We start from the raw sequence: 13,013 nt of genomic DNA, 5'->3' as shown, positions 1-13,013 counted from the left end.
AAGGAAGCAATGAAAAGTGTGATTTTTTTGAGTTACAACATAAAAAGCAAAATAAAAAGTGACTATGTTAGGATGATAAAACATTAGTGCTAATTATATATAGCTATGAGGAACATTAGAGTATTGGACATGAAAAGATTGAGTTCAAATTACACAGACATGGTCACAGGTAGACAAGTGATTCTTTATTCCAGTAGGATTTGGATTCTGAATATTGTTGAACTGCAGTGATGAAAAATTCCTTGTCTTATATAAAGCTGTTATTTATAGGGGTCATATAGTGTAACCCATGTCTGTATGAACTGACTGTCCCCTCCTGTCCTTTCATGTCCCAAATCAATGTCTTATCTTGAAAACCTCTCATTAGGTATGGTTCACATTTAACCCATTATATCATATTAAGGTGGTCATGGGTCAAGGTTAAAGGTCGCATCTACAATGGACGAGAGTAAGGGCATCCATTTCTTAACGGGAAGAGCAGTTTTGTGTTGATGCTGACAATATATAACTGACACTTGTTCCTTTGCATACCTGTACATATATTTATTTACAATTGCTACAACACAACAAAATACACAATAACACTGGTAAAGATGGGCTGTGGTCCACACTTTCTATAAAACAGTCAAACAATGAACACTACTGTCTCAGATCACAATGCAAGTGGGCAGTAATCCACCATGTTGCACACTGACGGCCAAACGTCCTCACACTTACTAGTGGGCTGAGTTCCACTTTCGGTGTACTGAGTCCCTAGCTACCATAGCTACTCCAGGTACTCCACAACCTTAACCCTCCCAAGCCGAAGACGAATCCTACATCAACAGACTCAAGGGTTGGACAATCATCCCAAATAACCATCCCCAGTTGGAGGACTGTATGGACCTTGGTCTACCTCACCGGTCAATAGCATCGGCCACCGGTCCTTAACACTCTGGAAACGTCAATGTGAGACCCCACCAGCACCAACAATATCGGGTTAAACTACAATATAATTGACATCCACTAATCACAAACTTATTCCCTATTATTCTGAGTAAATTGCAGTAACCGTCTTTAAGGAACACTAGCAACGCTACAACGTAACCCGTTTTGCGTGTAATACCATAAGCCACAATAGATGTAACCACTCTACGAAACTTTTTATAATTATTCAAAATTATTCCAGCTTATAAACAGTAATTACTTAACTACAATTGGGTTTGTTATAATGTTACATATTATGCCGTATCACTCCTTGAACATACAGATGTAGAGTCACTTCCTTACTAGCTAACAATAACAAACGCGCACCTGCTAACACGTGTATACACCTGTACAGTACAGTTGCGACTCTATAAATAGAACAGGTAATGACACTGTTTACGGCTGTTTATCTCACAGCAAAATGGATAAAATAACTCATGAATTTAACAATACATATATAAACCTTTAACGGGTATGGCACTCACCGAAAGCTGCGGTTTCCGTTGGTGTTATTCCCGTATTTACGTTTATTAACCGGCCACTGTTACAATGCACCTGCTAGTGTCCCATATTCGAATGTCCTCCCCTCGTTTCCAAATAAATATCCGGTACACGACTTTCTACCGTGCTCGCATAATTCAAAGTTCTTATGCATGTGATATGTGACACAGATGTTTTGTAGTTTGTAGATGGTTCGCAAGTGTTGGAACATTTTCAGATACAATTTATTTTGACCATTCCAACATGGATTTAATAGACTTTAAAATCATTAAATATTCCTGAAATGTTTGTGTTATATTTTACAGATACTTATGTGAAGGTGTCCATACTCCACAAGGGTAAACGAGTGAAAAAAAAGAAGACATCTGTAGTCCACCAATCTCAGAACCCAACATGGAATGAAGCTCTGGTGTTTAGTGTGAGTCGCGAAACACTGCGCCATCTTTCCATGGAAATACTTGTGTGCCATGAAAACAAGCTCGGAAATGACAATCTTATCGGGCGTATTAAGATTGGAAATGATTCAGAGGGAGATGAGCGGGTCCACTGGAATGATTTGATATCATGTAAGAGCGCGACAGCTCGCTGGCACCCGTTAGCTCCACTCTGACGTAGGTGTAACTAGCAACCATTTAACACCTCATCCCACGAAACATACCAGTGACTTTAATACACCAATTTGTTCAGGATCCTGATGTTCGTCAAAAGTCAAGCACATGAACTGTTTACAATTATTTTCACAAGTTTGATAATGAAACAAAGTGATTTTTGCTTTTTAAGATCTCAACATTTTTTATATGCTAAATACTTTCTTGAGATATTATTAAAGCTTAAATTGCAGTATTTCTTGACTTACTTGGTAATTATACACATACAGACAAGGTTCAAATATGCAAAATTAAATTAAATAATTATTTTTTAAGTAAACGGTATTCAATTCCGAGAAACATTTTATGAAAATGAAGTTGAAATTGTCACTATCATAATAGGTAATGTCCTGTTGTATTTAAAGATGTGGGAAAATATATATATAATATTTTATTTCAATACTTTACAAGAAACTTTTAAAAGAAACATTAAAACTGACTTTTTAAAAATCATCTCAGTTTTCTTATTGCATACATAATCATAACTGTACGTGTAAGCATGGACTTAAGTTCATTAATGACCTGCAAGGTCATTTAAGTATGAGTAACGTTTTTTGTGTGTGTACTTTTTATGCTCAGTTTGTAAAGATTATTTGGTAAAGTTTGATCAAGGCTGGCATCTGATTTAGGAAACAAATGTTATCTGCTTGTGAATTCAAATCAGTTAACATTTCCAAAAAGACAAAACAATTGTTTTTGCCGTAAAGTTCTTTGTTTTATGTGTATGGTAGTAAAACCTGAGGTTGATGAAGTAGTTAAGAAAAGCTGTGTAACTGTGTTATAAGTGTTCATATTGCAATTAATATTTTTGACATAAATGATAAGCTCTATTCTTACTTGGGAGGTATATTTTTGACACATAAAAGTAAACTCATTTTATAGGTCAGAATTCAACCATACATTACTATGCTTTATAAATTTTATAATGTTTCTGTCAGGAAAAAAACATTCCTTGACAAATATCAAAGATAACAAGGTAAGTTATACAAGGCTCATGGGCCTCATGGTATTTCTGCCTAGTACCAATATCCATGACCAATTTTTAGTGTACCTGGTCGAAAGGAGTTTATGTTGTGGCCGTGGTCCCATCATCTGTCCTTCCATCCAGTTACGGTTTATCCACTGTCCCTATTAGCTACATGTAGTCCAGAGTAATGAATTTTGAACAGTCAGTTGTTCTGCTGTATTTTTGATGGATTAAGGGGTCACTGTTTTCAACAGTCATTTGTTTGAGCCACCATGAGGGCAGGGTTCTGATACGGGAAATAGATCTACAGCTTTAAAACCCTTGTCTTTACAGATAAATGGATTCTAACCAGATTGGATCTAGAGCATACTTTAGTGAAGAAGACTCATGTATATGAAAAATAATACTTCTCCTTCATTGTGTGAAGAGAGATTGTATAACACAATGTCTGAATTGACATTTGTCTACTAAAAGAATTCAGCATCATTTAAATGAGACATAAGGCACTTTTTGGGGTCATGGAGAAGGGGAATGAATTCACAGCATTCTTACTTTTGAGAATAATATTCCTTTTGATTTGTTATACACAGTATAACCATCCTTGGTATGTACAGTATTCCTTGATATGAGGAGCAAACATAATTATGTTATCAGACCACTGGTTCACCTTGTCTAACGTCTGGTTATCTAATTAATGGGTTATAAAAGATATCTAATTAATGGGTTACAAAAGTGGTAAAACTGAGATTACTTCCCTTAACCAAACTGCTTGGCACATAAGTAGGATTTCCTATGGCATTCAGTGATGACCCCATCTTTAAGACCAGTTGCTAGTCTTGAGGAGGAAACTGTAATTATGCTACAGGCTTGGTGGAGAGTCAGTGCCTGAAGCAACACCACTGTCAACAATTTAACATCTGATCAAAATTTGATGATCATATGTAAAATTATCCAGCCTACTCTGCCTGACAAAAACGAAATACATATCAAGTTATGTAATGCTTGCCTCTATGGCCTCTTTGTGGATACATATATGTGAACCTGTTATAGCGGTGTTATTTAAACCAGGAGCTTACCTGGCTGTGATTCCACCAATAACGATGTGTTATTTACAAGGTAAACTAACCACAACTAGTCCTTCAAAGTTCAAATAGTTTAGCAGTGTTTATAAAATAATGTTTTGTAGTGTTTGAAACACAAAGTGTTAGCACGTTATTTGTGAAACGTATGGAGAAATTGTACTCTTGGGCAGTATACATATCCTTTGACTGTTCCTGTTGACTCCAACCCCGACTTAATTACTGTTCCATAAGGTCTCTAGACACTTGAAGTAAAAACATTTAACCTGGTTTTTATGGTATTCATTTTCATGCTTTCCTCATTATTCTTGTGTGTGTTTAGCTTCATAGTGTGTTGAACAGATTGTTTGAAATATCTGATTGTTGTGACATAAACATGCAAAGATATGGACGGAGTACACAGGACTGTTTTGATATCTGATGGTGTAACATAAACATGCAAAGATATGGACGGAGTACACAGGACTGTGTTGATATCTGATGGTGTAACATAGACATGTGAAGATATGGACTGAGTACACAGGACTGTGTTGATATCTGATGGTGTAACATAGACATGTGAAGATATGGACTGAGTACACAGGACTGTGTTGATATCTGATGGTGTAACATAGACATGTGAAGATATGGACTGAGTACACAGGACTGTGTTGATATCTGATGGTGTAACATAGACATGTGAAAATATGGACAGAGTATTAAAACAGCACTCTGTCCAGAAATCCTGGTGTTGTAAATCCCATTAACAAGATGCTTTGTCAAAACTGAATGTGCTGTGATGCTGGTGTAGTATTGAGGTGCGTCCAACTGTCATATACAATGACCCTCATAGAATTTGTCTTTACCCCTAAAGTTTGGAAGGTCATATCATAAACTTTCTAAGGTGCTTTATATCCTGGCAGGATGTTCTGAAAAGTACATCTGTTTCACTTTCACAAATGTGAAGGTCACAGTTACCATTTATGGAAATTTGACAAACACAGATACTCATTTGTAGAGAAGTAAGGGTATTTTCATCTCTGAGATGTTTTGCTGAAGGAAAAAAAATCTTCTATGTCTATGCTTGGGCTCAAACATAAGTGACCTCTCACTCATTTCTAAACAGGTTCCATATCACGAGGTGAATTGGAATCTGCTTTTAATTTCCACCTATGAAAGCATGTAAAAGACCTCAGATGGAGAATTAATTCAAAATTTACATTTTCTTCACATTATTGTACATAGTTTTCAACTGTGTTAATACTGCAGCTTAAGCTGTTAGGAATCCTCTTTATCTTGTAAGACTTAACAAACAAAATCTACAGCAGTAAAGGAGGTGAAAAATGTCCCGCCTTATGCTGGGGCATTTGAATCCAACACCAACTCAGTTTTTACATGATAAAGCAAGATGAAGTAATTCTATTTTTGACAGAAAAAGTGTTTCACAGCATTCAGCTTTATCTTATTTGTGTATCTTGTTTATAATGGACTAGCAATTCTGCGTAGACAGAGGAAGGGAGACAACTCAATTAAGTGTGTTGCCTTTACCAGCCTTTACCTTTTGTTATCCTGTGACAACACATTAAGCCCAGAAATACTAGATATCATCCTGAAAGTACTAACATATAACATCTAGTAACATATTTTCTATCTGTTGTTGTAAATCCATAAATGTGTGTGAAAAGAGTGGAATAACTAATTGTTTCCCCCTGCTCATTTACATGCAATTCTTTTTAACCCGGTTGTGCTGAACATGCATTCCTCCAAAAGGTCAAATCCTTGTCTGACAAGTGATTATAATGTCATTATGTGTTAAAAACCCTTTAGTGTATTTTTAGTCATTAGACTTGTTTTATACCAACTTGAATGTTTTGACTTTGTATAATGTGTAGAATTGATATGAATTTGTACTGTGTGGTTCTTCAGTGTAGACTTTGTGTCATTCCTGGGACCAGATTTGAACATTTGTCAATAAAAGTTTCAACACTGATTTGCCAGCTACTTCATTTTATCTTTAAAACCTTGGACCAAAACCAGTTTTTACCATGTTTTCTTATTAGATGGTGGGCTATTAACGTCACTCTGCCACCACGGTCTGTCATCCGTTTGTATTTAAAAACATTTGTTATGGCTAATTCTTAAGAAGTACTGGATGGATCTTTCTCAAATTGCATATGTAGGTTCCCTTTAGTCCCTAGTTGTGCCCATTTGGTTTTGGGACTGACAAAAAAAAAATTGTGGACAGGCATCCATCTTGGATTTTCTCAGTGACGTTTGTAATTGCTATTTCTTGAATAGTAAAAGATGGATCTCTCTCAAATTTCACTAGTATGTTCCCCTTGGTCTCTAATGTTGTGCCTGTTTAATTTTAATACTGATCAGGGAAAAAAAATTGCCCACAAGCGGCCATCTTGGATTTTGACTTTGAAAGGTTGTTATTGCTATTTCTTGAGAACTACTCTATAGATCTTTTTCAAATTCCATGTATAGGATCCTTTAGGGCCCTTGTTGAGCCTGTTTGAGTTTGGGACTGACTAGAAAAACAAAATGACAAACAGACAGCCATCTTGGATTTTGCCAAGTAAAGATTGTTATTGCTATTTCTTAAGAAGCACTCAATAGATATCTTTCAAATTTCATATGTAGTCTTCCCTTTGGTCTCTCCTTTTGCTCGTTTGATTTTGGAACTGATCAGAAGAAACAAAATTGGCTTCCAGACGGCCATTTTGGATTTGGCAGATATCATTGCTATTTCTCAAAAGGAATGTTTAAATGTCTTATCATTAAGAGCAAAAACAGAGAAGAGGAAAGAAGGGAAAAGATCCAATTTTCAAAGAGCAAATAAAGATCAAACAATGGTGGTCACAAAGACCCCCTGGGATCTCTTGTTAGCAGTTTGCCCACAACTGTCTTGCCTAGCAAAAATTAAAAGGCAATTAATTCTTCTAATCATATTTTGGGGGAAAAGGAAAGTACTACTAACAGTAAGTTATACATTTACAGTCTTGCAAAAGATTTATACCAAAAAGGTCTCAATGTAGACTTTGGACAAATAATTGAGACGGCTGAACTCAACATCGTTTTATGTATTTGAAATAAAAGAATGAAAAACCAAGTCATTGTCATTAAAAATTAATTGAATTGTTTACTCTTTTGAAGTGAATAGGGCAAGGCGAATATTTCCTTTAAAGGTAGATAAATTATGGTATTCACCTCAAAAATGTAAATAATTGTATAATATTCAGCTATGGAAGTTAATGATGAAGATATCTGGCTCATGATATTAAGTGAAGAGGTAATAGATAATATATATATATATATATAGATAATTGTCCTTAAAAGATTGGAAAAGAGGAGACATGGATAACGTAGACAAGATTTCTAGGAAAAACAATTGAGATTTATAATAGGGAGACAAATACAGTTAGTATTGCTTGGTTAGCCTTAATGGGATGTAAACAAGATGTAACAGAATGGAGATTTATGTTCAAAGAATTAAGATTAAGATTAAGGAAGATGACAAATGCAACATGCACATGTACACAGGATTGTTAACAAGGTCTGCGAGGAGGATTTTTGTACACGGATTCATGAAACTGGAATAAAAATAGGCATAGAGAGGGAATATACGCTGAAACAAGGCACAAGACTGGTTAGAGACACATGAGGGTGATTTAGTTAGTAAAATTTCTTTTGGGTGGCATGAGAGATATAAAAGGATGCTACACATGATTTCATAAACAAGGTTATACAAACAACTTTGCAGTCCTAACTATTGAATCCTCAATCTAAGGATTTTAACGTAAAATACAACAGCAGCTATTCTGTAAGAAAATTTTCTGAAATAATATAAGTTTCTAGGTACACTTCACTATCTGCAGGCCTTTATACAAATAGACTCGTAGCCATCATAGAACCAACTTGTATTTCCTTGTGTCCAAAAACAAATATCAATCCAGTTTAACACAGCAATATGTTTATTCTTCATATAACAGTTCCATACACAAAAACAATTGTGCACAGCTAGATATAAGTACAATATACACATAAAATAGTGTATCATGTGAATTATAGAAAGAAAAAACAACAACAAAATTTCAATCACAGACATCTTAAAAATCATCAGAAGTAAATTTGACAAACAGTTATAGAAAAATATAGAATTTGATAAAAGTGATAGATAAAATAGAATTATAACATTAAATTAATCATGGAATGCATCAGACACAGGGTGATGTTGTAAAATCATTCATTTTTGTACGGGATTTTTCTTATTTTTTTTTGTGGGTACTCTTAATCAACAAATCCATTTGTCAATCAATATTCACAGAATAAATTCCAAATTGTATCAGTGAAAGTGTATTTGTTTTGAAAACCACAAAATTTAAGCCCAACAAAAAGGATAAGATTTTACAGTGCATGAATAAAAACATCATATTCAAATAACACAGGAAATTTAGTGTCCACATTGCAATCTACAAATTATCATCTCTTATTTCATTATTGATTTCAAAAAATCTTCTTGGTACATTAATCCATTAATACTATGTGTGAACGTACATTTTCACACTCAACAATACTGTTCATGAAACAGAGATCATCATTTATTTTAATACAGCTAGGAATTGTACCCAGGACCCTCTGTTTACAAGTCTTATATTCAACCAAGCAAGTTAAAGAGAAGTTCTAAACCAAGCAGTATATTATTGACCAAGAGTTGACAGAATGGACCAGTGCTACAGCTGAGCCAGTCTGACATTATGTAAGTTTGAGATATCTACATATCTTTTGTTATAGCTTTTACATGTAAGAAATGAAATATATCACTGGATTATTTAAGATGCCCTAATTAACTTTATCGCCAAGCTTGTCAAACACAAAATGAATCTACACATAAATTACTAGCTATTTGTTCACATGATGTACTCACAATCTAACAGCTCAAAGTATCTTATTTACACAGATACTTGTTTGCTGGGTTTTATATATATTGCCCTATCGACAGTCAGGGTCAATTTTAGACAGAGACACCTCATATAATAGCTGGTGGATACCTCACTGAACAAGTTAAAGGAGGTGCATGGTATGCCATCCAGAGCATTTGGGTAAAATTGTTATCCACGGTCACAACCCTGACAGCATATACATGTATCAGTCTGGCTTCCTGAGAAACAAACTGCCACAGGTTGGTGGAGCATTAAACCACAAACCACAGACCTTCACTTAATCATTATAAGGTAATGTAGTGCCTGCTTCCATATGGGGTACTTTCTGCCTACAACTAATATCATTATGACATCCTTAAATATTTAAAGGTCATACACACTTCATAACACTACATTCAAGTTCTATTTAATCCTTTAAGATATCTTTTATTAAGAACAAAGGAAGAATGATCATTAACACTAAGATATTGAAGGGTCGAAGAAATTTAAGTAACAATTAAGTCGTTAAAAAGGGGGAAAGAATTATTCATCTAATTATAACTTGCTGAAATAATGAAAATATGTATACTGTAGTTATCCAGTAAGAAACCCTGTAGTATTAACAGTTTACACTGTTTTACTGAAATGTAAGTGTAGTAAGTCCATCCCACAACCTTGCGTTGGCACGCAGGGTTTAGAGGTGGACAAATATGGTATAGAGTATTTCTACACAACGAATTAAGTGTTTAGGCATAGGATCTATTGAAACATCAATAATATATTTCAAGATTGTTCTAAATTTGAGTCTCACCAGTCACATGACTGTCCATGTTGCCCTGTATAATTACATTTTTTCTGATTTCATAGTTACTAAGGAGAAAATCTTTATTACTGAGGTAGAATTATGTAGCTATTTTAGATAATTAGAAGATGGAAAAGTATAAATGTCATATCTGTCAGATTCAAATTTCAAATAAACCGAAGCTTTATCAGTTAGGATAAGACATCTCTACAAATACACAGTAGTGGTGTGCCTTAAAAACTTTTATAGTTATGTACATTGGTATTTCGTATTAAATCATGGACGGAGAAATAATTTATGAATAAAATTTGTATTCAGAAAAAAATTAGATATGTAAAATTGATTTTCGTTTGTTGTAAAATAAGATATTTGTGAGAAAAAAAGGAAGTCTGAGAAATTGAGATTTTAGTTTATGTACAAATCTGCATTTACATTTCTTGGAAATCTCTCTAGGAAAACAGAACTTAATATCTCAACTTGTACAGCATAATCTATATACATATGCACTGATAGCATTTTTTTTTTTTAATCTTTTGATATATATATGAACACAACATGTAAGACTATTTACATATATGTAAATATGTAACAGATGTTACTTTAGATGTATTTTTTTTCAAGACCTCCACAAGGATTCGAACCCGAGACCTCAGGCCTTCTAGTCTTATTCTTAATCAAATCAGTTCTCTCTTGCTGTGTATTTCAGCAAGTAATTATGAGGGTTACACATATATATACAATTTTTAGTAATAGAATAACTTGTATGACTACTGGTGCATACAAAACATCTTATATTGCATACAGACCAAATAAAATACTGTACAACGAAAATATAGAATTTGTGGACTTTATAGGGCAAAATAAAAATTTTAAAAAAAAAAAAAAAAGTATACCAAAAAAACATATTGTACCTGCAGGGTATAAATTCTTCTTTTGAATTAATGCAATTTCACATTTGTTATTCATAGAGTAATTGTAAATAAAACTTATATTATTTAAAAAGTATACCGGGTAGTCAGAATGGTCACATTCAAGTAGTGTAACGAAATGCCCGATAAAGGACCAAGACAAGTTTATATAAAAGGCCAGAGCAGGTCTACATATGTTGTGGTTCACAGACAAAGGCCAAGACCAATCAAAATTCCTACACTAGACCATACCAGATCAAGAAATCTATTGTATGCAGACAGGACCTGGACAAGTCTAGTAGTATTTAACATTGGAACCAGAGACAAAAACAAGGTACCTGGTAATTTAAATTAAACATATAAATGAAAGGTTATAGGGCTGACTTAGGATAATGTTGGAAGATTATAGCAAAATAAAAAATGTAACAGCATTCTAGTTCATCAAAAACGTTCTGGGACTGGAAATGAAAATAAATTTGATAATCACACTAACATGAAAATAAACTTTAGAATTTTAACACTCTGTATATACATGTACACAAAGTTAATACTGACAACTTGATGATCTTCACTAGGATTTGAAAATGAAAGTTTTTGTCGAATGGATGTGAGGCATATGTGTATATGCGTACATATAGCTGTACACAAAGGAAGAAGTACAAAAGTACAAAAATTCATCAAGAAAAATAATAAATAGAAACGAGAGTTTTGTATTAGCCTATCTTAAAGTTGTGTATTAGTCTATCTATGTAAACACAATCAAATATCATTCACAATTTCTGGCAACATCTATAACTTCACTAAAAAATACCTGTCTTGACCACTCTTCACAACCTGTAAATACATATATAGTTTTTATCAATCTGAGTATGTCTCCTTTGTGATTGGATCAAGTGCTTCTGCATCACTTTAGAGATAATACAGTAAAATTATATATTTTAATCAACTGGTTTAGGCCTCCAGTTTACTAGCTGTAGTCCTTACAGTACCTAGGACAGGACTAAAGTGAAAATGAAGATTTTCCATTTATCCTATTTAAAACCCCATATAAATATTGAGAGGTGTTCTTTGCCAATAGCAGAGAAATTTGGCTAGCTACATCATAATCTGAATATGCATATTTTTGTGAGCAGTAATAGGGCTGATTGGACCGTGACATTATTGGTGCCTTCCTGTTTGCTTGTTACCATCATTACAGACAGACACACCAACAATCATCAAGACCAACTCTATTTATCAGTATACTATAAACAACAGTACATCAAAGGGACTTGATCTTGTTTCAGAATCTGGCATTACTACTACAACTGGCAAATTAAATAATATGTCATAAGCTTATGTCAGAATTATTGTACAAGATACATACAACACTACTGTGATATTATAAATAAATGAAACATACATTTAAAAAATTGTGTCAATAGTAAAACAAAGATCCATTGGAGTTTGTAAATCTGCATCACTTTAGACAGGGGTCTGTCATTAGCTACAATACTGATACCATCTCTACCCATCCTTTATATTATACCAGGCCCCACTTGTATAAAACATCTCAACTTGAGATTTCCTCAAGCCCAGATTTTCCTCAGCTAATATCTCCTTGAAAATATCTTGTATGAAAATTCCTCAAGGAATTTCAGGACATCCTAGCCGATGACTTCCTCCTGTTCCTTGAGAAAATTTTATACAAGCCGTTTTCGAGGAGATATCACCTGAGGAAAATCTCGACTTGAGGAAATCTCAAGTTGAATGTTTTATACAAGTGGGGCCAGGTTTATAAGCCAAAACAGTAACTTAAATGTTTCAACAGAAAGAATAAAAATTTCCTCAAATACATACCAACATAGAAAACACACCTCCAAAGAATTCACAGAGAATCCTATCTTTATGATATATAGCTTCAGAAACTTACTTACAGTTCAAATTGATTGGAAATCAATGAGATTAATTGTACCAAATACTGAACAAACAACTGAATGAACTTTTGTGATAATAAGATTGTATTTTTGATGGTACGTGTGAAGATGATGTGATAACACCATTGTCTATCTATCATCACTGATACCACTGTTACAGTGATAGAAAATTGTACATGTCAAGCCAGTTCAGTTAAAGATTACATTTACAAAAGACTGGGCTTTTTTAAACTTCAACAAGCATTTTTGGAAGATGTGTATCTAAAATTTTGGCAAACCCATTGTCGAGTACATTGGTCCAGTGTCAAATGCTACAGCATGTT

At 34.0% G+C, this 13,013-nt stretch overlaps 1 protein-coding gene across 1 annotated transcript in view; it reads left to right on the top strand.

The window, feature by feature from the left end:
- The window catches only part of LOC132557977 (synaptotagmin-6-like), a 118,806-nt gene extending 116,729 nt beyond the window's left edge, over positions 1-2,077 (top strand). The window contains exon 5 of the mRNA XM_060222511.1: positions 1,773-2,077. Within this exon, the coding sequence (XP_060078494.1) occupies positions 1,773-2,077 (305 nt within the window). The remainder of the gene's footprint in view (positions 1-1,772) is intronic.
- Positions 2,078-13,013: the final 10,936 nt, after the last annotated feature.

This window comes from Ylistrum balloti, unplaced genomic scaffold (assembly GCF_031769215.1).
Source record: "Ylistrum balloti isolate Yb309-2 unplaced genomic scaffold, AGI_CSIRO_Ybal_v1 Utg369658, whole genome shotgun sequence".
Taxonomy (NCBI): Eukaryota; Metazoa; Mollusca; class Bivalvia; order Pectinida; family Pectinidae; genus Ylistrum; species Ylistrum balloti.
This window is presented reverse-complemented; position numbering and strand designations above follow the sequence as displayed.